The sequence below is a fragment of the Lepisosteus oculatus genome, chromosome 27, assembly GCF_040954835.1.
Source record: "Lepisosteus oculatus isolate fLepOcu1 chromosome 27, fLepOcu1.hap2, whole genome shotgun sequence".
NCBI lineage: Eukaryota > Metazoa > Chordata > Actinopteri > Semionotiformes > Lepisosteidae > Lepisosteus > Lepisosteus oculatus.
This window is the reverse complement of record NC_090722.1, coordinates 9,180,222-9,206,889: the sequence shown is the minus strand read 5'-3', so window position 1 is coordinate 9,206,889 and position 26,668 is coordinate 9,180,222. Positions and strand designations below refer to the sequence as shown.

General features: G+C 41.3%; 1 protein-coding gene and 1 long non-coding RNA gene across 9 annotated transcripts in view; one reads left to right on the top strand and one right to left on the bottom strand.

The window, feature by feature from the left end:
* Nucleotides 1-877: 877 nt before the first annotated feature.
* On the top strand, nt 878-23,637 carry LOC107075444 (uncharacterized). 5 transcript variants are annotated; one of them, XM_015336598.2, is made up of 9 exons: nt 878-931; nt 16,482-16,558; nt 19,532-19,585; nt 20,195-20,497; nt 20,850-20,882; nt 21,111-21,152; nt 21,704-21,764; nt 22,476-22,514; nt 23,550-23,637. In XM_015336598.2, the coding sequence occupies exons 2-9, from the start codon at nt 16,531-16,533 to the stop codon at nt 23,629-23,631; spliced, it is 642 nt and encodes a 213-aa protein (XP_015192084.1). In that variant the 5' UTR covers nt 878-931; nt 16,482-16,530; the 3' UTR covers nt 23,632-23,637. The 5 variants fall into 5 exon arrangements, with proteins under 5 accessions (XP_015192084.1, XP_069041076.1, XP_015192082.1 ...); XM_069184975.1 differs by lacking the exon at nt 878-931 and adding an exon at nt 8,296-8,360; XM_015336596.2 differs by lacking the exon at nt 878-931 and adding an exon at nt 8,475-8,559.
* The window catches only part of LOC107075445 (uncharacterized), a 44,621-nt gene continuing 40,373 nt past the window's right edge, over nt 22,421-26,668 (bottom strand). For 3 of the 4 annotated variants that reach the window (XR_011183825.1, XR_011183823.1, XR_011183824.1), the window contains exon 4: nt 22,421-23,675. This is a non-coding gene — a long non-coding RNA (uncharacterized lncRNA). Of the gene's footprint in view, nt 23,783-26,668 lie in introns of all 4 variants that reach the window. The other variant, XR_001476975.2, reaches the window with a different exon arrangement.

Genomic DNA, 26,668 nt, shown 5'->3' with positions numbered 1-26,668 from the left:
TTCTCTTATGTGGCATCTGTCCCATTCCACTAACTCCTTCAAAGGATAATTAGTCATCAGCTCCACTTATGTTAGCAGTACTTTAGGCGGTGGACATCTGACTCTGTTCCCTCAGAATGACAACCACGTTAGGCGCTATCCAAGTGTTTTTAACTTGATTATTCTGATCATTTCTCAAAGCCTCATTAAATCATACTGATGTAAGATTTAACATGTAAAACCTTCACCGAATGCACGTCTTCCATAATAAGGACTGATGCTTCTTAGCTTTGTCAATCAATCAGTTCATCAATAAGTCAGTGGATTCCAGCCCAGAGGCTTGTGGGTTCAAATTCTGGGTGGATTGTGGCTCTGTGCTGTATGTCATGCAAAGTTTTGAAATAGATGCCCTGAGGTCAAATTGAGGAATAACAAATCATCTTCTGGTTTCTGTCCCTTTTACTTTTTGAATAAGTTATATCAAAAAGCTGCAAAGCCACTAAATTTACATTTCAGATACTCACAAAATGTACAAATGGAAAAGTAACTTTTTAAGAGTTTTGCTGTTGATCTTCATCACATAAGGCTCATACCCTTACTGAAAGTAGTTTTTAATGGCATAGGAGACGAAATAGTGAAATACTGTAGCTGAAATAGTTGAAAACATTACCCTTAAAGTTGTTATTTTTTAGAAACTCAGCACTGAATGCAGAAACATGGTAGCTATAAGTCTAAATAAGTACGTTTCGAATTACATTGAAGGCACTCAAGAACTAACGAAACTTAACTGAAGTGTTCCTCTAATACCGAGGATGATCATCCCTGGTTTAGACCAGCTATTTCGCTGTGAAACAGCGACCTCCAGTGGCTGTCTGAGGCTATAACATCAATGCTGTCGCTTCGAATGGTCTCGCCTGCTCTGTTCCTTCAGAGCAAACCCTCGTACAAACAGGTTTGATTTATTTCACTGTAGTTTCTTATTTCTGACCACAAAACGACATTAGGCTTTTAAGATATTTTAATTGCACTGGAATGCGTATATATATTTAAATGTGTTTGACTTTAATTCTGTTCTTCCTTATTAAGCCGCTTAAAAGATTGTTTTGAAAACGCTGGCGCAGAAGTCCCAGATCTGTACCGAAGATGCGTGTCGGTCACTTTGCAAATTAAGGAAATGTTTTAATTGAACATTTCTCTTGTTGTGAACGAACCCAAGCTCTGTTTGCAGGCATGTTAAGTTTCCTAATGCTCAGAAATGTTCCCTGTTTGTGTTATGCCAGTACATCTTTGAATCAGAAAACTCATTTACCTGATACGGATCAGCGCATACCATGACTTCTGAACTCTTACATTGGTGTTCAGTCATCAGCTGACTACTTCATTCATGATTTCGTTTCATTCAGGGCGTTTCTTTGCGGAAGTATGTTTTAGCGAAACTCATCTCGACAGTGAACTTCCTTTCTGCCTACCCACGCTTCTCGGCTCGAAATTGAAGAAATTAATCAGTCAGAACCGACCGGCTCTGTCTTCTTAATTCATTCACTGAAAGGTCGCGTTCTGTCACTGTCGGAAGTAAAATTTACTGCAGATGTGTGGGTGTTCGAGTTTTGTGTTGGGTAAGGTTTTTAACCAGTCATGGATCAATTTCTGAAATAAGTGGGTCACATTAGATCGGTACGTTGGTAGCGGCCGTCCACTACAGACCTTTTCCAACCCAAATCAAAAGCGTAAGTTACGGGTCAGTTGCTTATTAGTCGCTGGTAAGTCGGTAAAAAAAAACAGACTCATAATTAACAGTCCGAAAAGGTGACCGAGACCTCCGATAGGGGCTTAATCATCATTAAATGCGGTTAAATGCATTGACCACCCCCACTTGAACAAAAACAAAATTCTGGGGTTGCTTAATTACACAGAACACTCGCAGTACTAACTCTGTGTGTCTCATGGAGAGCAAGCTGGGGTATGCGTAAAGGCAACTTTCTAATGCAAGAAATTGTATATGGCTAACAAAGCGACCTTATCTTGTGGCTAGTGTATGCAGGGACGTTAATGCCCATTGTGAGAACTGAGGTACTGTGGTTCTCGGCAAATGAACTGCACTAAAAGTACACAAGGGGTCGCTGTCGCTCAGCGCACTGTAAAAACCCTCAAGGCTACCACATCTCGGAGAGCCCCAATCCGCCAAGTCTTACAGACAGCACTCAGTTACCTCGTTTTCAACACAGGGAATCCTTTGGAAGTTATCGATCAGTTAGGCAAGTAATTACGTTTCTGAAGGCTGTTTGTGGCCCAGCTAAAAGGCATTCGTCCTGATTATCTGCGATGCAAATAATCAGGGGGGAGGTATATACATACATGATGACATGAAAACTCCCTTTCCCTGTAGCGGAAAACTCTTTCTGGCTTTGCCTGTGAAGTCTTTTAGTAGTAACACTTTCATTCGAGCTTCCCTAAAAATAAAACAGCACAGCTTGTCAGTTTTATCATCAAGTGAAGTACCGGATTGCTTAAAATAAGCGGACTAAAACATACAACATTAAAATTAAAAGAAATAAGCAGAATGGACTATACCTATTCAGAAGGCATTCTTGAATAATAATTAAAAAAATGCTAAGCCAAAAACTATAGTTTATGTGTGAAATGGGGGCTGGGTGGTTTATCTGTTCTCCTTTTCATTACCGCAGAGGTCTGTGCTTTAGAAAGGTCAAAACACGTTGTCTCTATGGAGATGATTAAAGCAAACACAAGCACTTGGTGAATTCAGGAAAGTGTTTCTCAGACCTACTGTATGAGTCAGTGAAATTGCAGAAATGAATGCTCACCCTTCCCCTTGCCTTGGATCAGTTGTGCCTGAGAGCCTTTGTCAAACGTGATTTAGAATGGTTATCAGGAAGTTGTAAGAACAGTAACAACAGTGCCTAATTGCATTGGTGTAGTGCTTTTCCTTTCTAAGCATCCCAAAGCGCTTTGCAAATAAGAAGGCATTCATGTTGTAGCACAGCCATCATTCTGTGCCAGCAGCTCCCCTGCGCAGCAGATCAGGTGCAGGACTGAGAAATGACTTGACCGTTTTGAATTAAAGGGGAATTCAGGGAGGCCAAATTGTGCAAACCCAAAACCCTGGATTTAGCCAGGACCCCAAGGTTGATGTCACACCCGTGCTGGGGGTGGCTCGTGTCCCTGTGTCCCTAGGGGCACATTCGCACGGGGAGTCGCCCCTCCGCCAGCTGTGTGCGAACTAGGTCAAGACCCTTAGCAATTAGGCCCGTTACCTTTCAATCAGGAAGTTGATCCAACGAGCAATCATCGCACCAGGCAGGCTAGTTAAGGCTGGACTCTCTGCTGGGCCAGTACTCTGACATTAGAGCTAAGCATGTTAAGCTACTGCTAACGTACTCCGGCTAACCCTCTGAGCAGTGATCCAGCAGGGACTCTCCTTCATCTTGAATTCCGCTAACTGGTACCTTGGGATCCCGTTCCTCCCCCGGATCCACAACAGAACTAGCCTGTTCAGCTGCCTGTTATATCCCGATGAAGGTCTCCCCAGCCTTCGTTCACCTAGCTGAGCCTGCCTGCTCACCACTTCTCCTCCTGCCCGTCTCTCTGGGATTCCCCGGGGTTCCCTGACGTCTCGACCTGTCAGCCCCCTGCAGCTCTGTGCAGCAGCGGCTGCAACATAACAGCCAACACCCCTACTCTTACGTACTATACCAGTATCTTGCCTGCCGGGGCAGTGAAGACCTTAGCTTATCATCTGACATGAAGGAAAGCACCTGCTACAGTGCATTGTCACTTGTCACCATACACCAGACAGACATTTGGAAACTGACCTGGAGGAAAGCATGCCACTTTCTGATCTGTTCACACACTGTAAAGAACAGGACAATACTGAACTTGGGTTTGACATTGTGTGTGCGTATTGACATCTCTCCTCCTTCATCCTATTGCTATTCCTTTCGAAATGTACTTCCTACAGCTGTTTTTTTTTTGTGGCTCTGTCCCGTATGGTTCGGCTCTGTGTTTCCCTGAGATGAATGGCATATTTTGCCATGATTATGTCAACGACTTTTGTTCAGGGGAGAAATCTGCTCCTTTTCCACCTGCGTGAGGTCACTGTTTGAGTCGATGAAGGAACACAGTAAGCATATGTAAATTGTACAAGTGCACGCTTTGACAAAGATCATACAGAAATGCTGTGAGGAAGGGTGTGTTCAATTCTGAGTGTCCATGTAATTGAAGAAACAGAGGATCAGGTGATTAGGCTGCAGCTAACTCTTCGGAGAAAGATGTGGAAATGCACTAAGATGCTTTGTGTTTTTAACCTTGCACCCCACCCTGCTCCTGGGAAAATTGTATTAGGCTGATTTCAGCATAAAGGATTCTTCAGATCTGGTTTTCCTAGTTAATCCACTCTGGCAATTCTCAGTTACAAGGTTCAAAACAATTATACAGAGCGGAAGCTTCCTCTTTGAGCGAATATGACAACAATTTGGAATGCGAGGCCAGCGGTACAGTTTGGCTATGTGTGACTCCACAGCTGGGAATTATAGTAGATTGGCACCATGGCAACCATGACACACCCTGCTGATTCCAAATTCTGGAGGCATGAAACAAAAAAGAAAGGGCTAAAAGCTTACTTTTACAAAAGAGCACTCACTCTAGTACCAAAGGCTTGTGCAACATGAGCTCCAAAATGTCTTTTGGGATCTAGATTTTTTTGTGCATCTGCAACAGTTCCAAATAACATTATCATTGCACATTGTGATCTCATTTTTGCTCACAATCTACGAGGCTATTTTGTGCGACTTTTTATCATCCCTTCTTATAGCTTTCAGACTTAATGTTCATCTTAATGCTGAACAAAAGAACAAACATTAAACTTACTCATGATGGTCACATGCCTAAAAAGCCACTTTCTGCTCGGTTTTAGCAATCAAGCTGTTCTTGGGAAGTCTGGGTGAGATTTATGGTAAAAGCAAAGTTGTTTTTATTTCCTGCCTGCTTTCTGTAATTGTCTGCCTCAACCACATGGTGCTCAGGTACTTCTTCTGTTGTACTTACTAGCACTTACAGGCAGATAAAACAGCTATAGGGGGTTCCCAGCCTTGTAGTTATCATGTGATTTCCCATCACCTTTCAAAGAAAGGTTTGCAGTAACTCCTTACTCAGCAGAAAATGAATATATTTCCTTTTATGGGCAACACCCTAAAACTCATCACCATAGGAGATAAGAGCACAAATGTACATCTTTCAAGGTGTTTTCTTTCTTCTCTCGGTGTGCTTGTTTACAGTATAGGCGCCTGTTTACAGTATAGTGTGTCCATTACAATGGTGGGGCTTTAGGACCCACACATAATGCAGGGTGAGCGCCCCCTACTGGCCCCTCTCACACCTCTTCCAACAGCAACCTTAGCTTTCCAAGGAGGTCTCCCATCCAGGAACTGACCAGACCCACACCTGCTCAGCTCCAGTGGGTTTCAGCACTTCAGTGCTCTGTTGCAGTTTCCCAAAATGACAAAGACCGTCAGGAATAAATGTATTTATAATTTATATATAATTATATAGTTATAATTTGGCAGAAAAAGCAATTCCAAAAGTAAGAAGAAAGGTAGAAAGAAAAACATTTCAGCTTTTGAGCCTTGATCAAGGGTGGGGAGGGGTAGAGGAAGCTTTGGGTATATAAAATGGAAAGGGACACAAGAGACATAGCATGTGAGGACCAAAGTGGGCCATTTTCAGTTTCAAGCTGCATCACACACATGTCTTTTAAATGTTCCCTCCGACGAGCAGTGTATTTATGGTACGCCTGCTGTCCTGACCTTGGTGGGTCCTGAGACCCTAACCTGAGATATCAGCTGGGGTTCTGTCCTCACGTGGGCAGCTGAAGGGAATATATGAGGACTCTCGTTTGCTGCTGTGCAACCGTGAATTTGCTGCTGTGCTGTGCACCAGAGTATCGGAGTGCTGAAGTAAGACACTTTCCGTCAGAGAAATCTTGTGTCTCCTCAAACTGAAGGGGAATTTTCAATTAATCACATGCCTTTTTTTGGAAGAAAACAAAAAGGAAATGGTACATACACTAGATGTCACATTTTTTTATTTTCCTGGTATACCCTTGTCAGGGTCAGCATAGCAGCATTTCTGTAAGCACTGCCCATTTTAGGTGTTTGAATGCTAAAAACACAATTTACTGTAATTATCACATGCTATACACTTCCTTTGTGTCACATCATACTGCAACAAAGAACAAATAGTTATTAATTTACAGTTAGCCCACCTATTTTGAGTGCTAAGCATGAATATATCATTTCAAGCAATATTTTTCTGGGCAAGTTTATAGTTGACATTCCTTAAAGATCTCGTACAGCCATTGTTGGTTTATTTTGGAACCACCAACTGCTTTTTTCTTTGTCTCTAGAGCACCGACTACCTTTATAGGTTTGTTAGAAAATGAGTCATGCAATCTATTGCCTCATGTTTTGCCACACATCTGTCCTGACGCATGACTTCCGCAGTGCCTGACAGGAGAGGCTGCTCTGATTGGTCGAACAGTGTGTCCCGCAGTGACATCACTGCAGGTGCCCTGCAGGTTTCCCAGAACTGTTGTTTAACATAAGGCCAAGTGAGGTCTTGACAAGGACAGTTTGTCCCAGCTTTACCTGAACAGAGCTCTGGCAAGGGTGGCACATATTAGAGAGTCCTTGTCACAGTCAGCTGGTAAATTGACCAATGTTTGAACAAGCCCATAGTGGCCAATCTAAGCTCCAATCTATCATGAGCCACATGGGGACGCCATACATATCAAGTGTTCAAAACAAAAGTGTCTCCCAGTTTTCAAAAATGTTTTAGAAGGCATAACTCCTCAGATTTCTCTAACTCAGATTGTTTGGATCTTTTTAAATGAGCAGATCACTTCCTATGGTCTAAGCCATTTTAAGATCTTAAAGATCATGCAATAAAGATCTTTTGGATTCTCTGTTTTCCTTGCATGTTGTGCTTGTCAGAGCCATTAGCTGTTTTTCAGGCTGGGAACCATATTACCTACAAGTGCTCTACTTTCAACAGGAGGGGTGATATAGTTTCTGTAGCTCTTACCTTGATGACTTCTGACAATCCTTAGCTTGTAAGGATGTCTTACAGCCTTGTCCTTTCATACAGAGAGTCCAGAGAAAATTGTCCCTTTTTTTTCTGGTAGCGCACAACTGCCTAAGCACCATCCAGACTGGACTGGCTTCAGTAATTGTGCTGCCTGTGTTAGGAAAATGCTGAAAGATGAGCAGCTCAAATGTGGGTGGGTTGGTGAAGTCTGTCTGCATGGGTTTGTATGGTCCACAGCTGTAGGCCATGGAGTGGAACACCCACCCCCACAAACATAAGTTGTGGTTTATAACAAAAAAAAAGTTGATTCAAAAAAGAATTAAGAAAAAGAAAGTGTTCTAAAACAGCAAGGGAAAGAGAAGTATTAACATTGAGGAGAAGAAAGAGAGAGGATGAAAATAAAACTTAGAAGCATATCACAAAGTATGGCCACATATTTAACCATTTATATCATTTGTAATACAGGAAATGTTGTTATCATGAGAGCTACCACATCATCATAACATATGAGACTAATTATTTTTTACATTAACAGTTATGACATCATGGCTATAAGTTTCTATCAGATGGTTTGAGCACAGCTGTTATGTGACTTGAGACCACAGGCTAGGAGAACCAGATGATATTATAAATGTAACATAAAACTTGTAAATGTAGCAAAACATGTGATTGTGAAGCAACTGATAAAAAGAATGCTGATAATGCTGTTTGGTGACATGAGATCTTGTGCTCCTTTTTCTGTGGCAGGAGCATGTTTAGTTAATATCCTGTTTAATGACTGCCGAGACTTTAGTGGAATGAGGAAGCAGAAACCACCGTTGGGTGACATCAATGTCAACAACAGCAGGGTAACGGCAGTTAAAAATAAGGGAGAAGAAAGCTTAAAACACCTTTACTGATAATGGCCTCCTAATAATCCCTAGCTATGAGCTGGCTTCATCACTCTGCTCTCCTCCCCAGTGAGAGCTGCTGTGTGGGGAGTGTACTGGCGCATCACCCAGGGGGGGGGGACACACTGGTGGTGGAAGAAGGGAGTCCCCATTACCCGTGAAGTGCTTTGAGTGGACTGTCCAAATACATTTTTAACAGTATACGGGCAGTTCCAAAGAGGAGAATACAGTAGGAAGCCAAAATTAAACAACTGTCTGCACTCCCTTAGAAATAACATTGCAAACTTGTATAATATGCTAGTAGTTCAGGTGGCTGCAAAGGAACAAGTAACAGGTTTATTCCGTGCTGAAAAATAGAAGAAAGAAAACCAACGTTTTGGGAGCCGTCTTCAGGTGTGTGTTTATGCGAACTTGCTAATTGTACTCAGAAGGCGTGTTCTTTTTATAGCTGTCAGGGACGACATTATTTTAAAGATCTTAATTGAATTAAAGGGGCGTCAAGACCAGCACGAATTGTACTCTAAAACGGAAGTCACGGAAGTTTCCATTTAAGCAGCTAATTTCACTCGAAGTCTCATGGCCGCATGACGAGGTAATCTTTTTTGTTAATTATAGATTCGTGGTTATATATAATAGATCGTGTTTTTTAAGCAGTGCAATTTGTATTTATACATTATTTGTGTGTGTGGAGATAGACGAGGGTAATATGTCTTAATCAAATGTGAGGTCTGGTTCTTTAAGATTTATTCTGATGTGAAAGTACTACGTCTTTAGAAAGCAGTCAATTGAAGTCAAGGTGTCAATTGCAGTCATTTTGTGAATCATATCTTTCTTGTGGTACTCGGCCGAGCTAAACATATTTTACTCAGCGGTCGGCTCCTTTCCCTGAAAAAAAAAAACTCTAAAAGGTTCAGAAACTCAAATTAGTGTCACAACGGAGGAGATATTTTACGGATTTAGAGTTAGGATTAAATAAAACCTAGCGTTGCACGACCGATAATATAATATGAAACTGGTTAAAAAAAGGTGTGGTAAAAAGGCTGATAATTTCGCATGCAATTTTAAAACAGGCGAAGAGTAAGCTTCTTAACAAAAATCGAGGTAGTAAATCGAGGGTACTTTTATCAACACGAGATACTCCAATGACTGAAACCGAACGAGCGAAATTGAAAATGGAAACTACTCCTCATTCATTTGATATGAGTCTCCCTCACCACCACGTATGTTTTTATTGAATGGGAATTTAATATTGAATACACCCTAGAGTAAACATTTATTTTTTAAACTTTTGAAATCGAGGAAAGCAGCGATTCTCGGTCGTCATTTCGGATACAAGAGCAAGCGATGCACGGTGGTTGTGTTCGCAAACAGAAGAGGGTTTTTCAGAAGAAAAGCGTTGTGTCCGTATTTGCAAAAGATGCAGATCTGATCTCGATGCAATATTGTATCGAGCTAAGCAGTCAAGCTCGAGGAAATGGATTCGCAGTTCCGCCCCAACACGGCCGCAGATGCACACATGTAATGGCGCGAAACTACTATGAATGTCAGGCAAAGACGTGGTTTTCCACACACCTTTCATGTAGAGAAAGCAATATCACGTGCGGTTATCCCACATGCTCCATATTTGCATGAACAGATCTTTCTCTGCCAGAACACGAGACTACAGCCAGGAAGAAAGCTTGTGCTTCAGGATTAAAAGAATACCTTACACGTTATCAAGTCAACTCAAAGCGAGACGTGTAGGTTAATAAAAACGTGGATTTGGCCTTGCTTATGGGTTTACCTGAGATGTCTAATCACACTGTTTTACGTGCAAATATTAAATGTGAAAATATCACAATATTAAATCATGGCGCGTTAACCTATAAACTACACTGGTATTTTTCTGTATGTGATTTGTAACGGTACAGCTGTTCTGACTCAAATGGAGATGTTTCTTCAATAGGACAGGCCATACTGTATATATTACGTATATATACACATACTGTATACTTGTGTGTGTGTATATATATGAATAAATTCTCAGAATTTGTTGTGTGACTCATTATGCAAGAAAGTTGAAGCATGCTACGTCATAGACCATCCAGATTTTTAATAAAGTGAAGTGTATGTGGTCATATTGCTTTGTGTGTGTGTGTGGAAGTCTCTCAGCTGTGAGTTTTTAACTATGCAGTAGTAGATAAGGATGAAGATGGCAAAAACAGTCGTTTCTACAAATACCAGTTTTCATCTCTGAATATGGGATGTAGCAAGTACAACTAAATACAATGTTCTGCATTGACTCCTTCCAAAAATATTTCAGAATGTTTTTTTTTATTTCATGCTTGTGAAGGAGAGTTTATTTGTGCTGTACACATTAAAATTTGATTAACATATTTTATGGACCGTAAAGCACTGCCAGATTATGAGTAATAACCTCTCTGGAAAAAAATATAAATGTGTGGGAGCCTTATAAATGAAAGTTTATGTCTGCGGGGAGTTGGGCATTGAATTCTTTGACTGGGAGTTCAGAAGAAGTACAATAGAAAAAAAAAACCCAGCAATAAAAGCCTTGTAGAGTCAGGCTACGCAAAACACTTTTAGATTACTTACACAATATCGTCTAATTTTATTACGTGACAACATTTGTTCTGGAATTTTATGCTGAATACAAAAATCAGAGAATTAGAAGATGATAGATTTTAGAGTAATTTAGTGTGGAGAATGGTAGGATAGAATTTAGAAGGCATGTCTGTGGTTTACCACAAATTTTATCACTGAATTATTTGGATAAAAGGCTTATGCACATCAAGTACTTTAGTTCATTAGTACAGTATATCATTTTTCTCATTTGCTGCGATAATGAATTATTCTTTGGGCATTGCTTTCTAGATCATGTGTTCTAATTATGTAAATCTCCTCTTTCATTATTTGTAGTTCTGTCCTCCTCTCTTTTTATAGTTTCACCTCTGATAAGGCTCCCTTTCTTCCTAAAGTCTTCTTAGACTCTCAAACCGCATCTCATATCTTGACAGATAAATACTGTTATCTCTATCTTTATAAATACTGTTATACTGTTAGTATGTAGCACACAAAATGGCTTATTTGAGAGAGCAGAACTTGTTCAAGATAAGATAAAGGCATGCTTAGTGAAAAGGGCAAAATATGAGAATGAGATTTGATTTTATCGTGGCAGACTGGAGAAAATGAACAATGGTCCTACTGTTCCATTTGCACATTCTCTCAGTTTCAGTTTTTTCAGGTCCTGTGCCATCTCCTGACTTGGGAGGTCCCCGAAACTATACAGTCAAGAGCCCACCATTGACAGGGTACCCACAGACATCTACCACAAAAAGAAACTTCACCATAATTATGAATGCTGGTTGGCGCTGTTTCCATCCACGTCTGCAGAAAGAGTTTGAACAAGACTGGGCATGTAACCCACAGAGGTTTCAAAAATTGTCTGCCCAGTCTTTTTTCTATCTTCCAGCATCTGCTTCAATGGTGTGGTTGCTCTCCACTAGCCTAGCAGTTCCCGAAAGAATTGATATCTGGTGTTTTCACTGGTCAAGTGAGGAAGGAAATCTCTTCTGTGCTTCTCTAGTTCATCACACTCCTGAGTCTAAGTCATTGGAATGAGAGGGGATGGGTGGGAGCTAATATTTTGGTCACTGGGTGTATATCATACATGCAGTTGCACTAGAACAACTGCTTACCCAGCATGTCAGTGCAGTAAAATCACTACTGTTGAGTCTTCGGGACAATTAAGACATTTTAAAAATGACAGGAGACTATTCAGCCATCTGCTCATTTGGGTAAGTCAAATTTCTCTGTGGAAGAGTGCCACTTGTGAGATACTGTTGAACTTTTGTTAATGAGCTTCTGCTGGAAAATTCTGAATATCTTGGCAGTGAGCTATTTTTGAAATGCCTAAAAATACATCAGCTGAAGAACAAAAGACTGCTTTAATCTGACTTCTGGGAATGCTGTCATATCCCTTGGTTGAGTCATAAGGGTATCTTCGGTGGGTCCACCAACACACCAAACACACAGCTGTAAGGTTGAAAGCACCTGTGTGCGTTATTGTGCAGTGAAAATCAAACCACCACAGCCAAAAACCAACACAAAAACCTCAGCCTTTCAAGTCCCTGCCTGGACTTCTCATGGCGGTGAGACTGGTTTGGCTTAACCGGCTTGGTTTATCGTGGTTAAACCACTTTCAGAGTAAGTGCATCAGCAATTATGAATGCTGAAAAATAAGGACCCTGTGCAGGGCTCAAATAGGCTTATTCCCCGAGCAGTAGTTGGAAGTCGAAATAGAAAAGGAAACCAGTCCTTATATCCGAAATCTGAAGGGCAGGCGCTGGTCAAGACCAGGCAGAGACAATACAGCGAGGCAACCAATCCAAAAACGCCAAGGCAGAGACGTGGTCAGAATCTAGTGAGAAATGGGAAGTAAGGGATAGAACAGGCTTTCGAAGGAGGGTTGGTACGCGCACTAGGGAGCTCCAGGGAAAATCTGAAATCGTGAGCGATGGTCAGGGAAAAGAGGGAGGTTGCGGCATGAGTGTCTGTTAGAGTGGCTGCACGTGGGAATGTGACTGTGTTTAAGCAAGTGCGCAGTTTGAGTGCAGCCAGTTGACCTTGGACCCCTTAGAGGTTTTTTTTTCCCTCCTTACTAAGGAGTTTTTGGTTCCTCTCCTCCGTTGTCTTCTGGTCTTTTCTGTTCTGTGTTCACAACATGCGTGGTCACTTGCATTGTTAAGCGCCTTGGGGGCAACCTTGTTGTGAAAGGCGCTATATAAAAATAAATTGAATTGAATGGCGTGCGTGCGGAACGGGTGACTAAGTGGACCATCCTCTGGTTGTATTTGTATTTTTAAATTCTTTATACATTTAATCCTTTTTTTTTAAAAAAAGACAAAGTGGACCAACGGGAGATTGCAAGCAGAGATAGGGTGGAGGAGGAAAGCTTGAGATGAATGTGAAGGGAGATTTGTGTTTGATATATAGTGCTAATGTCTGTAATGGTGATTGTTACCAGCTGTGTGAGAATGACTTGTCATTATCCTTCCATTTAATGTTTTCATTTCTCCTCCAGCATGCTTTTTTTTTGTGTAGAATTCTGAGGACACCCTTTACTGTCTGAAAATACACTTCCATGCTGTGACACACTGTTTGAAATGAGTGTTGCTGGGAATATAATTTCCCAAATTTTGTCAGTGTTAAGAAGGATGGCTTGGTCTCACTGCTCAACATCTCCCTTGTGCTTTTATAAGCTTTTTTTTGGGGGGGGGGATATCAGGTCTGATATTCTTAGTTGAGCTTGTGTAGCAGGGTTCCAGACTGGAGGGGAGGGCCTGACAACTGCTCCGTGAGACAGCTGGGTGTCAGCTTCTCTGCATATGATGCCCGCATGGTCCTGCTTCACACTGGGTGTAACATTAAAAAGCATTCATGTTAATAATAATGGTAATGTTAAATCGAGAAAAATCTCTCTGAGAAGTATTGAGCAGTTTCCCTAAATGGGGTAACAGGGTTGTGTGAGTTACATTGAAATGAAGTTTAAACTGAAGTGTGCTTTATTGCAGAATGGGAGCCCTCTGTTAGTGAGAATCTAGCTGAGCTGTCTACTGAAGTCGAGTGAGGCTGCATTTCAGTTTCTGCTTATTAAGAGTTAATCAGAGGAGACCCCAGCATCTCCATCTTTGACTCCTGTGCTGAAACTATTGAGTCAATTTCCATAAAATATTATTGCTTCTAAGAGCAAAAGCTATCAATATATTTTTTTGTTTTCAGTGTAGTAGTGATACCGTTGTATATTATATACTATTATATATTTTCCATGCCAGTTAAGCAGGAAGGAGCTGAAACAGCCAACGTTCCGTGGAAAATATGGTTATACAAAATATTGTCCATTTAAAAAAAAAGTTTTCTCCATTCAGAGGGTACATTTGTGCAGTGTGGCACAAGTGCTGCTGCTGTGCCACTGCATTTGGATCCCGAGTTCAGTTCTGGACTGGGGTACCTTCCGTGTGGAGTTTGCATGTTCACCTTGCAAGTTTTTGTCAGGCACTGCGGTTTATGTGCAGTTTCCAAAGGCTTGAAGGCCAGGTTCATTTGTCTGAGCTGTGTGTATGTCCTGTCCACGTGTGTGTGGCACGGAATTCCTATCTCAGTTAATGGTACTGCGCGGTTAATGTTAATGGTACTTATCAGGATGCTGTCCTTCCACAGCCTGAGCCAGGACCAGCGCTCCATACAAGTACTCTTACCAATGAAGTCAGCTAGTAGTCACATATGGCTTGTCATTTTGAAGGATCTATCAGAGCACAGATTGTGTCTGCCTTGGGTGTTTCAATCAGATGTGTTACTGCCAAGAGTTGTCACTCAATCTCAGAAGGTGCCACTTCTTCTCTAGCCTTTCCAGGCAGTGAATTGAGTGTGACCGCACAACAGCTCGAGGGGAATTCCTGGTGACCTCGTGGTAGTCTTTCTGTACTTGTGATATAAGAACACATGAGATATAACCGTTTGCTATTTGTTCTTTACCAGCAGGCATTATTAATATTGTATGTTAGATTTTATTTAGATAGAGTGTGTGACATCTGGCAGAGTAAACATTTCTAAATTCAAAGCAGAGGGAATGTTTGCTGAGATGTTGGGGATCCCCATCCTGTGAGCAAAAACAAGCATAAAGTTTAACTTGGTTTAACTTGTTAATTTAATTGTGGGTAAATGAATGTCAATGAGCAGCATGTAGGATCATAGTTAGACCACAGAGGGTGGCAGATGAGGAGAGGGAAAGGAGGGTTAGACCATAACAGGGCAAATAATAAGTAAATGGAAGGTAGAATTTACATGTGTTTTTATTCAAAGAATGTGTAATGTAACGAATGCATTCCTCACTGGGCTCCAATTAGTCTTTACTCTGCAATCTCCGACAGTTTCCAGAAATCATTGAACACTTGCAGTCACATCGCGTACCTGCCTTCAGACTCGGTGTCATACCAGTGTGTCATACTGGGGCGGAGTGGTGGATCTGCACCTGTGGCTGGAAGGTTGCTGGTTCAAATCCAGCAAGGCCCTTAACCCCAGCTGCTGCAGTGGCGCTCTGACCCCAAGCTTCTCTCTCCCCGTCTGTGTGACTCATGGAGAGCAAGCTGGGGTCTGCAAAAAGACACATTCCTAATGCAAGAAATTATATACGGCCAGAAAAGTGATCTTTTAAGAATAACACAACCAAAAGACACAGCCTTTTATTAGCACCGAGAGAGATGAATAGCTTTGAAACATCTGGTGCTCCGGAACAGAAAACGAAAAGACAGAAATACAGCAACAGTAATGTAAACAGGTCAGACTTTCAGTGCTTGTTCTGGATTGACCCCCTTTATGATGGTACGAAGGCGGGTTTAGTCATAGCATTCCTGGAAACTTGCCAATGTGACATCAGCAACACATGCTCGAGAGGTTTCAACATTTAGAAAGAAAGAAATGAAAACCACTCAAAGTGGTGGAAAACTTTTGTTGGCATCACTCTTGTCTCAGTAGAGACTGAAACACCACTGCTCATGCAGTATGTTGCCTGCTATGACTGTGGAGGCTATAGTTTTAAACAATACAGGCTCACCAATGAGTTAGTTTTTGACCTTCATCGTTATTTTAGAGCTTTTTTGACCCGTAGGGACTTAATATTCGTGGTTGGAACTATAAACTATTCCGTTGGATAAAGGTCATTGCTGCTTCAGTATTGGTGAGTTTGTCACTTTTGTATTATTGCAGAATAACCTCATTTTAATTTCCCCCTTCTGGGAACCTAATCGTGTTATATGTTGTATTTAAGTTCGATTTTTTTAATAGTGTTTTCTTGTCAGCTGTTTAAAAACTGTTTTTATCTTTTGGATTTCTCATAACATCAACAATAGTAAGTGAGAAAAGGGTTTTATTTTCCTACTGTTTACCTCATTAATGCTCATGCTGTTTTTGGTGAAATAGAACTGAGATTAAACATCTACCTTGGGTTCATAGTCAGGAAATGCCTGAAATCTTTTAATTTAATGTCCAACCCACACGTTGCTGTTTATATTTTCTATATAGGACTGTGAGAAGTATATGTTATTGTTAATAATGATAACAGAGGAATTCTTGATTGTGATGGTGGTGGTGAACTGTTGCACGTTATTTCAAACGCAAGGGTAACATGCTCTCACAGTCCTAGTCCCGTGCGCAGCTGAATTCTGTACTAGCTAGAATTAGGAGACAGAAGTGTGAAGTCACCAAAAAGAAGGAAATAGAGTGATCAGTCCGGGACATTATAAAAGCACCCAACAAGGCTGTTGCTTCGTGTTTTAGCTGTATTTGTTAGATGGAAACAGGAAGCCTCACACATATTGTGGTGTTTTAAATGAGTAAGTGTGGCATCCTGTGAAAAAGTCAGAAAAACTAGAAGAGGGTTAATAAATTAAATTACAGTCCTGGTTAGGTCCTGCTTTGAGCCATGTAACTAGTGCAATTTGTCTTTTCTTGCCATCCTAGAAGAGGGATCCTCAGGCAGTTCGCTGACTTTGACTGAGAGGAGTCTTTGATGGCGGGACCTTCTGCTAACATGGGCGGTAAGAACAGAGAAGGTTTACAGAGTCTCACTAAAGCATAAACCTTGGCCACAGGCGAAACACTCCCTGAGGTCACAGCACACACCATCTTAGGCTTTGTTGAGAATGAAGAGGCTGTTCACAGTGCGGATGAAGATGGGGGGCATGATGAAGGTCACAGTAGTGACCAGGAGGTTTGAAGGGAATGAAAAATCCACCGTTGTCAGATCTCCCCCTGGGGACAGCCCACAGGCCTGGCTCCAAGTCTTCAAGGAGAAACTGGCCAGCAAGTCAAAGATCTGCTCCTCTAACTTTCTATCCTTGAAAACCCAGGTGTGAGAGAACCAGGTGGTCAGTCTGGCCAATCAATGAGCTCTCAGCCATTAACTGACCCATCATCATCTCAGATTAGGACAGAAAATGTCTGTAACGAACAGTTCTTTCCGGACCCTATGCGGACGACACAATCCGACGAAGTGGGGGAACACTGGGGAAACGTCATGCAGGAAAACGGGGCTGAAGACAGGGGGGCGTGTCCAAGGTGCGCTGGTGCACGGGGGAGGTGTGGCCGAGGCGAACAATCCAAGAATAATCCATAGAGAATCCAAAACACGAAGGTAAGTCCAAAACCAGGAGATCCATCAGAACTCGGAATTAAAAACCACGAAGGCCGGGTCGGAACCGGCGGACGGGGACAAGGAACAGGGGTTAAAACCTTAACGGGACCAGGCGCTTCCTGGTCCCGGACTCGCACGATATGGAAATCAGATGCAGAGCCCGGAAGAGCGTCAGCGCCTGGCTTTTAAGGTGGGCAGGGAATAGGGAGCAGGTGCATGGAATAAAGACTTGAGTGATAGGGCTGGAGCACCCTTAAGGAGGGGGAACTAATATCGTGACAGTACGCCCCTCCTTTTCAGGGCGGCTCCGAAGCCCTAAGAAAAAAAAAGGGGGAGAGAAAAAAAGACTGATGGAATCCGGGCTGCCAGGGTGCCGTCCGCGGGGTCCAGGTGTAGGCTCTGCATTCTGTAACGAACAGTTCTTTCCGGACCCTATGCGGACGACACAGTCCGACGGAGTGGGGAAACACTGGGGAAACGTCATGCAGGAAAACGGGGCTGAAGACAAGGGGGCGTGTCCAAGGTGCGCTGGTGCACGGGGGAGGTGTGGCCGAGGCGAACAATCCCAAAGAGTAATCCTTAGAGTATCCAAAAACACAAGGGGTAAGTCCAAAACCAGAAGATCCATCAGAACACGGAATTAAAAACCACGAAGGCCGGGTCGGAACCGGCGGACGGGGAACAGGAACGGGAACCGAGGTTAAAACCTTAACGGGACCAGGCGCTTCCTGGTCCCGGACTCGCACGATATGGAAATCAGATGCAGAGCCCGGAAGAGCCTCAGCGCCTGGCTTTTAAGGTGGGCAGGGAATGGGAAACAGGTGCAGAGAATGAAGTCTATAGTGAAAGGGCTGGAGCACCCTTAAGGAGGGGGGACTATAGTCGTGACAATGTCCCCTGGTCCTGATGATGAAGACCTTCAGGAGGAGGTCCTATGATCTTGGGAAGAAATCCAGTGATAGGATTTCACAGGCCAGGAGCAGAGGAAGGACAAGTCCAAAGATAACATTCCCTACCCTGAGTTGTTGAAATGATATTTTCAATGTTTGGGGTTTTTTGCAAAGAAGATCTTATTATTTTCTCACCCAATTGATCGACTGACTTGTGCAAGTTCCTAGTGTGAATTTTTACGTTTTTAAGGGATACTTTAAGAAAAAAAGCAGAGGCAGATCAAACAGAGACAATGCTAACTAAAACACAGACATGCAGCAGACACTGAAGATCTGTCTCTAAAACATGGAGCAATGCAATGCAAACTGCTATGCACCTAAACCAAGTGTGTGGTTTAATGGTGAGGCATTGTACAGTTAAATCAGCTTTTAAATATTTATTATAAAACAGTATTTTTTTTATTTGTTAAAACAGATCAGTTAATTGCTGATCTTGTCATTCAAAATGAACTCAGTAAGGGGCTTGGTTCTGTTTGACTTAAGAGCTGACTTTATCTACACATTGCCCCGGAATTATAGTGTTTGCATTGCTTCAGCCTGTTCTGATTGAACTCACACAGCTGTAAAGTAAACATCTTGGCAGCACAGAGCTCCACCACTGGACCTTGTGTCATGATAGTGCAGACACTGTCGTGGGTGGACAGGGCCCCGACATTGCCACACGGTGTGATAGCACTACTGTGACTGAGAGGGCCTGGAAATTAAAATTTCCACTTTCCTTGGCCTGTTGTGCAAAGCCATTGCAAAGCAACTTGGACCTCGAGTTTTCTTCAATGAGATTGCTTGACTTTGCTCATTGTACAGGGCCTGGTTTAGATGATCGCGTGGAAGAATATTTACCAAATCCGACACTTCCACTGTCTTAGGCCTGGGGTGTTGCAGAACTCAATAGACCACCAGTAGTTTATTTCAGAGCCTTCATAGAAGATGACATTGTTTTTAACCAGTGGTTCTGTCCCTGTAGTACCCCAGTGTCTGCTGGGACAGATGTAGGTCTTGATTAGCAAGATGAGGAGAGACCACAGAAAGTTCTATGTGTTGAACGTGTTGTAGATACTTCTCTGTAACTAGGGTCTTTTTAAAATCAAGGCCTGGAAGCTGAAAAAAAACCCTAAACCAAGCAACAGTAATTAACACTGGTGATAAAGAGCCCAGCTGAAACAAAAAACAGCAGTCACAGATGTCCCTGAGAACCCCTGTTCTGAATTGATGTGAGCTAGTGGTATCAGTATTTATTGACAAAGCCAACGATATGGGATAATCTAATAATCCCTGGCCCTGTCACAGCTCACACCACAGGAAAGACCTTCTAAAATGGCTGTTTGCTGATGCTCAGGGTCAAAATCAATGCAATCCCTGACACAGGATTGAACTTCAGGGGGATTTTCAGACCAACCAATCGCCTGGTTGTTTTTGTGTTGTTTCAGGTCGTCTTCTGAACATTGTTGTCTTCCTCACACTGTTTGGGAACCTCTGTTTTGGTGAGTTACTTTCAGATCTTTCTTGTTCATTGGTTCCAATTTCAGGATTTGAAAAAAGGTGTATGACTTCATTTTTGACTAACAATTTGCACTTCACTACCCTGTGGCTTACATAAGTATGCACCCCTTTCCGAAAATGTTATTAAAACAGATGTTGTGTACACATTGTTTAGAAGGTAATAAGTGTCCTGTTTTGATTTTCAGGTTTATTTTGCTACCTCTGCTACCTTCATGCAGACCCTTGCAGTTGTCTGCAATACGTTTCGTGGCTACATTTGTTTGGCTGATGTTAGGAGGTGATGCTCTTGCCCAATTTGAATTCCAACAATGCTCTTTTAATGCAATTAAATTCTGTTTTATTACCTGCCAAGTTTGGTACCAGTGTGTACCGTAGAGGGTGCTAGCACAGTCAGGATAAAGAACTTCGCTCAGAGATGTAGGGATCTGAGATTCAAATCGATAACTACTATCAAGAGTCCTGCCTTAACCATCTCTGCCTTGTCTCAGTGGTTCTCTAATCCAGTAACAATATAACAGAATTTGATCTATTTCACCTTCATGTATAATTTATTGTAATAGTCCTCCTAATGTGGTCTATTTTCCTTGCAGGTTTCGAAGTTTGTTCCGGGAGACCTGCGGCATTAGAGTTTAATGTATCTGGCCCTGTGGAGGGACTTATCAGTATTTACCATGACACTGAAAAGTTACCGGTGTATTCTAACAAATCTGTGCCCCAGGAATGCCCTGCAAAAATGCTGGAAAGCAAATTGTTGTGCTGGTCTTCGTTTGGCAGGACCTTGCTTTTTTACAGATCGAATGTCTCGGAGGGCGACCGAGGCCGATATGATCTGGAATATGACACCCTGCACAGGAGAGGACAGAGTTCCACCAATAAACTGACTGTGCTGAAAAGTAGGTTCTGGTGCTTGCCTGCTTATCTCACTTCAACGTAATTATTTTGAAAGGAGGAAATTTTATTATCTTTGTCAATTATTTTATGATAATTATCACGCTTACCAGTTTAGGGAAAGGCCCCAGTCACCGGTAATTTTTTTTGGCTAATGTGTTCTGTATTCCTTCTTTGAGTTCTTTTAATGATAAAGTTTTTGTCCTTCTTCTGTTGACAGACAAATATTTATCTCACTGCTTAGTTTCCATTTTTTCTCTGTGCGGGGCAGCTGAGCCCTGCTGTGGCTTTGCTCTCAAACCAGTTTATAGATCTTGTAACTCTTTGACGTCTAATCCCACATTTATATTGTTTCAGATTGTACCTCACAAAGGACCACCACTCTTCCGGGTAAGTCAGTGCTCTGCAAATGTTTGGGCCATATTCAGCCCTTGCACAACAATTTGAGACAGAAAACAGACTTTGTTGTTGTGGACACATACTATCAGAATGATTCAAACATTAAAATTAAATTAGATTCAAAGATCTTGTAGGGCTTGCTACGTCTGACTGCTGTCATGTGATTGCTGCCCTAACAAGCTGTTTTATTTGACTATTTTATGGTTTCTGTTCTTACAGCTACAACTTACCCCCATCTACCTCCCCAAGGAAATGAATATGGTAAGCTCTGCTAAAATAGGAAGAGGGAGTTAAAGCTGTCCTTTTTTTATCACAGCTATCCCTTACGAGCAGAAAATATTCTGCCATTAAGAAGCTGCTATATGTAATGGTTACAGAAATACAATCCTTTGTAGTAGCTTAATTGATCTTGAGGTTTCATGCTAAAAAACAGCTTTTAGTTCTGGTTTTTTGTTCCCCAGTGATGATATTGTGCATATTGAAAACTTTTTTGCTTTAATGGCCTTGCCAGGTTTATGGGTTGTGTAACAGGACAGGAATCAATTTGGGGGTCTAGAGAAACATGCAGAGATTTATCCTCATGTAAACTAGTTCTTCTGTGAACAAGTTAATCCTATGTGAACTAGATCTCAGCTAGTTGACTAACAGACTCTGAGCTGTTAAACATGTGCACTGATGGTGTGATAAATTCTTAGTGTATGGATAAAATGTCTAAAAGACCTGTTCTAATCTTAGGACTTTTGTTATGTTCTTATGAGCAGAAGACGCAGTTTTGAATTTTGAAATGATACATTTTTGTTCTCTTAATCCAGGTGTGGTGGCAGTAGCTGTTATACTTGGTGTATGTGCTATATTTGGAATCTCTGCATTCGTGTAAGCCTGATCCTTTTCTATTCATGTGTCTTTCTGGAGGCCTGAGTCAAACATATCCTGCAAGCTCCACTTTCGCTATTCAGATCATTGTTGTGTTTCAGATTCCTTGTGGATCTTTTTTTTTTTCTCATCCCAGAGTTTCTTGAAAGCAAGACGACCGATTCAAAAGCATGATAACAGATAATATAAGATTATTTAACACGGTACTCTCTGACACGGTGAATTGACTCCTGCACAATAAACATTTAATAAAACACCATGTTTTCAGTAGATGTGGGTACCTAGTTCCGTCTCTCTTTTACAAATAGTCAATGTAAAAACGAATCAGATTCTCAGCAAAACCTATAAATAATAAAAGTTATGTTACTGAATTTCTAGCCCTCCCTAATGGATTAGAATTTGGTTATACATGATAAATTGTGGGGCAAACGTTTTTGTGACATTGTGTTGTTGCAGGAATCTTTAAACATTTGGCTTATTGTATCCTTGCTGAAGTACTGTGTTCTTTATTCTTTACTACAGGCTGGGAAAGTTCATGATAGAGAACAGATGTATTTTAATATGTGACAGAGATTCGGGTTGTTGTCATTTGGGTACAAATTCAAGAAACATTAAGGCTCTAGCTGGATAAGAGAACAGATTGAGCTGAGTCACACTGTGTGTGGAAAACACTGTGGTTTTTGACCATTGTCTTTTATTTTTTCTTTGCAGTAGATTGATAGTCAGAAGAAATTCACAGAAGCCACACAAGTAAGAACGATTTTTGTTTTGCAATAACAGTACATGGATGTTTAATTTCATGTTCAAAGGCATCAAGAATATAACTACAAGGCAACAGTTAGAGCAAAAAGAAAGATCTAGTGTACAGTAGTTACGCCTTGTACATCATGTAAGGACAGGCACAAACATCACAGCATAAGGCTAGTGTTTACACAGTAATAATAACAAACTTATTTTTAAATACAAGGACACTGTACATAGTGATAAAGACAAAAATAGTACAATGTCAAGTAAAAGAAAACAGACGAACAAGAGCTAATCTAGTCTAGACAGTAGGAGTAGATTGTAGGGCTAGTAGACACAGGCCCTGGTAAAAAGGTGGGTTTTGAGTTTGGACAGTCAAAGAGTAAGTGACAGTGGGGAGATTGATAAAATGATGATTCCCAGGGCCCTCTGTGTGACCTGTGTGTTTTTTTTTGTTTGTTTAATGACACACATCTGGACAAATATGAAAAGTCACATTCTAAGAGTGCAGCCTGATCTGTTTCATGGAAGGGAACTTGAAAGGTGAAGGCAATGGCAGACTGTTTTGTAGTTTGCCAAGCACAGAAAGATCACCCACAACGAACTGCACTCAGGGAATGTCTGCAGTGTTACTGTATGTGACACTTGTCTGAGGTTTTTTCAAGTGTAGTATTAGTCAACTGCATTACAGCTGGGCTATGTTAGCATTAGTTTTAGCTGCTCCTGCCCAAAATGTCTCTTAATATATCTTTGGGAGGGTGGCACAGAGTATCAGAGATGAATAATATCAGGACTGATGGATTTTGTGGCCTCTGAAATTCAAGAGGCAACAAATACTTAGCCTGCAGATACATGATGGAACTGCTCCACCCTGCTCTGCAGGTTTGGCTTGTGAAAGGGGATGTGAGTTTCTCATGTTCGGTTACTCGCATACAAACATATGGACTCGACCCCATCCCTCTCACTGGGACCCAGAAGCTGACTCCAATGAGAGAAGTCCTCCCCGTGAGCAGTAATGTCCAATTATTTTCTGTCGTGCAGGAGGACCGCGACAGTGAAATTACAAAATTTCACTGTCGCGTCTGACAGCAGTACACAGAGCAGCCCTGTGGTCATCACTTGATGACAGAATCTGGAGGAGGGGTTGTAAAGCCAGAAGACCTGCTCCTGGAAAAAGAAAGAAGCAGCCGTCGTGAGTGGTTTTGTATTCTTCCATTTTAAAACAATCTCGAAGAATTCATCAATTGAGCTTTGTGATCCATTTCAACAAAAGACTGTGGGGGAAAAAAAAGCCATCTGATGACTGTATATGAACCTTTATTTGGGTGCTGGTATGTACTGATCTACTGATTTGAGGCAAGAATCTGTCCAGTTTCTGAGATAAATATCTTGCTTCGGCACTATAGCCTTGTGGCTTGTTCCACACTCCCACAACCCGTAGTGTAAAAAATGTTTCTTTGGTATTCTGGTAGTTCTAAAATGCACTTCCTTGTGTCCCTTTGTTGGTCATTCTGATGATTCTGTGTGGTAGTGCTTTCAATATGCTGAACTGTACTAATTAGACTGCTTACGATGCATTATTGATGTGTTGCATTAACAACAAGCATAACTATGATACTACTTCTTTTTCACTTTTAATAATTTTCAATTTTTCTTATGATTCATATACAATGTATGTACTTTTACAGAAATGAAATATATATTTTTAAATATATTTCTACAAATAGGAATATATTTTAAAATGTTATACTGTCATTTATGAAAGAAATGTATTCCAATATCTTGTACTATACCAAGATACACTGTAAAATATGTAAATTGCTTTTTGTATATTGCAATATATTTTCCAAAATATACTGTTTTGTAATTTTATAATATGCTGTAAGATATTTAAAGATATTGTGCTAGATCTTCAAAAATAAATATGTACATTTGTTGTTTTTGTATATTGCAGTATATTTGACCGAACATTAAATGCATTCACATGGTATCAAAGTGTAATTTAAAAGATATTGTGTCAATCTAATAATATATTCATACATATCCTAGACCAAACCCCACTAAGACACACCACAAATTACAAGCCTAGTATTGACGTTGGGTTCTCTGTGGTATTGAAGCAATAAGATTCTAACCTGCAGTATTATGTTATTATTACAGAACTTTATATCTCTTCTGAAGGAGGGCACCTTTTTTACAGTATAGTGTCCCCAACACTATACTGGGGTATTAGGACCCACACAGACCGCAGGGGCCCCCTGACCGCAGGTGTTAGTGGGGCCCCCTACTGGCCCCACTAACACCTCTTGCAGCAGCAGCCTTAGCTTTCCCAGGAGTCTCCCCTCCAGGTACCTTGCAGGCTCACCCCTGCTGAGCTCCAGTGGTTTGCTAGTCCAGGATCTTCCAAACCTTGCTGTTCCCTGTTGTCAAGGGAAAGTTTTCAATTAAGAAGCTAACAATTACTAATGTAGTTCCTAGCACCTAAAGCTAGAACACTCAATACACCTTTCAGTTTAAATGGCAAAATATAGAAACATCAGTAAGGTCATTTCCTTATAAATGTATTAAGGAAAGAGGAACTGAAAATCTCGATGTGAGTTTAGAATTCTGCTGTTTTTGCTTAATGTAAGTATATGTTTTATGTAAAAGAAAATATTAATCACTTATACTCAATATGTTGCCAAAAAGTAATTAATTGTCCATGTAGTGATTAATGTACTCTCCAGCACTTTTTCAAAACTCCCACTTCCCAATGTGAAAGCTAAGAATTTGTCACAGTAATGTGGAGATATCAAAAGGCAGATTTCAATCACATTCTGAGTCATGTCTACCAGTGCTCTGCATGGCTGTCTAATTCCTGGAAGGAGGGGAGGTGTCACATGTGCCCTTTTAGCAGAGCTACTGCACAAACATCGCAGTCTGTTAGACCCAGCAGCAGTGTATCTTTAAAGCTCTCCTAGTACAGCTTTCAACAAAAGAAAGAAACATTCAAAATTAAACTGTTTCAAGGAGATGAAAGACTTTTAAAAGAGGCGTGTTTAGCTGTAGCTGTGAAAGAAAACCCATGAGCACACACACACACTTGTTTAGGGAGCTGAAATTTATAAGACAGGCACTGTAAATGTATAGAAAATTGAGCAAAGCAACTGCTTTTGCAATTTGATGATGGGACTGGGCCTCTCATTTTAATCTGTTAAGGGATTTAGAGAAGAACTGGGCTAGATTGGTTCACTGTCTTTGTATTATCCGTTTTCCAATTGTTTCTTTCAGAGCCTAACCTACAAAGCAGGATTCACGCGCGAGCGCGCGCGCACACACACACCCACCCACCAGGGCAGCGATTCTAACCACTGTCACCGTGCCACCTTGACTTTGTAATATTACACTACCAACCCTTTCTGACTAGTGCATCTTGCATTGTCACCACATTAAGCTCATGTGCTCTTAGATGACAGAGACGGACGAATTTCAAAACATCTGCTACAGTACATCTTGACTTGATGTGTACATGAAGTGTAGAAGATTGGCACAGAAAGCATTAAAAACAAGATAGGAGGGCAAATTGAAATTGAAAAGGCCTAATTAACAACTGGAGATAAATAAAGTCTTTCACCACGTGTTTTAAAATAACGTAGGGACTCGGAATACCTTAAGGAAAACGACAAAGACTGCCACCTCTTGGGGCACAGAAGAATGGTTAGAAAAGGTGTTTTAACCTTCAGCCTTGGCAACAGCTTGTATAAAAAGAAAACCACAGGAACTCTCAGCCAGCAAATCCTCACACACACTGTGAAAAGGAAGTGAGCATCAAGTCCCTGAAAGCCCACAGAGTCTATTAAGGAAATCCAATTGAGAATGATGTCACACCCTTATGCCTAAACTGTTATAGTGTACGTATTGAAACCTTCCATAAAAGTGCACCTGTAATTGTAATTCTTTATTTCACTAGATAAATCAGTTGAAAAACGGTGATTTACAATCATAACCAGGTCCAAAGGTTTGATCTGCAACCAAATTCACAGAAGAAGTGGTGCCTTTTGATGGTTGTTCCAAATGTCATACTTAACAGATAACGGAATTAATCATCCCTTACAGGATGTTCCCCTAAGGGATTACTTTTTTCAGCGATAGATTCCAAGCAGCACTCTAATTGCGCAAAT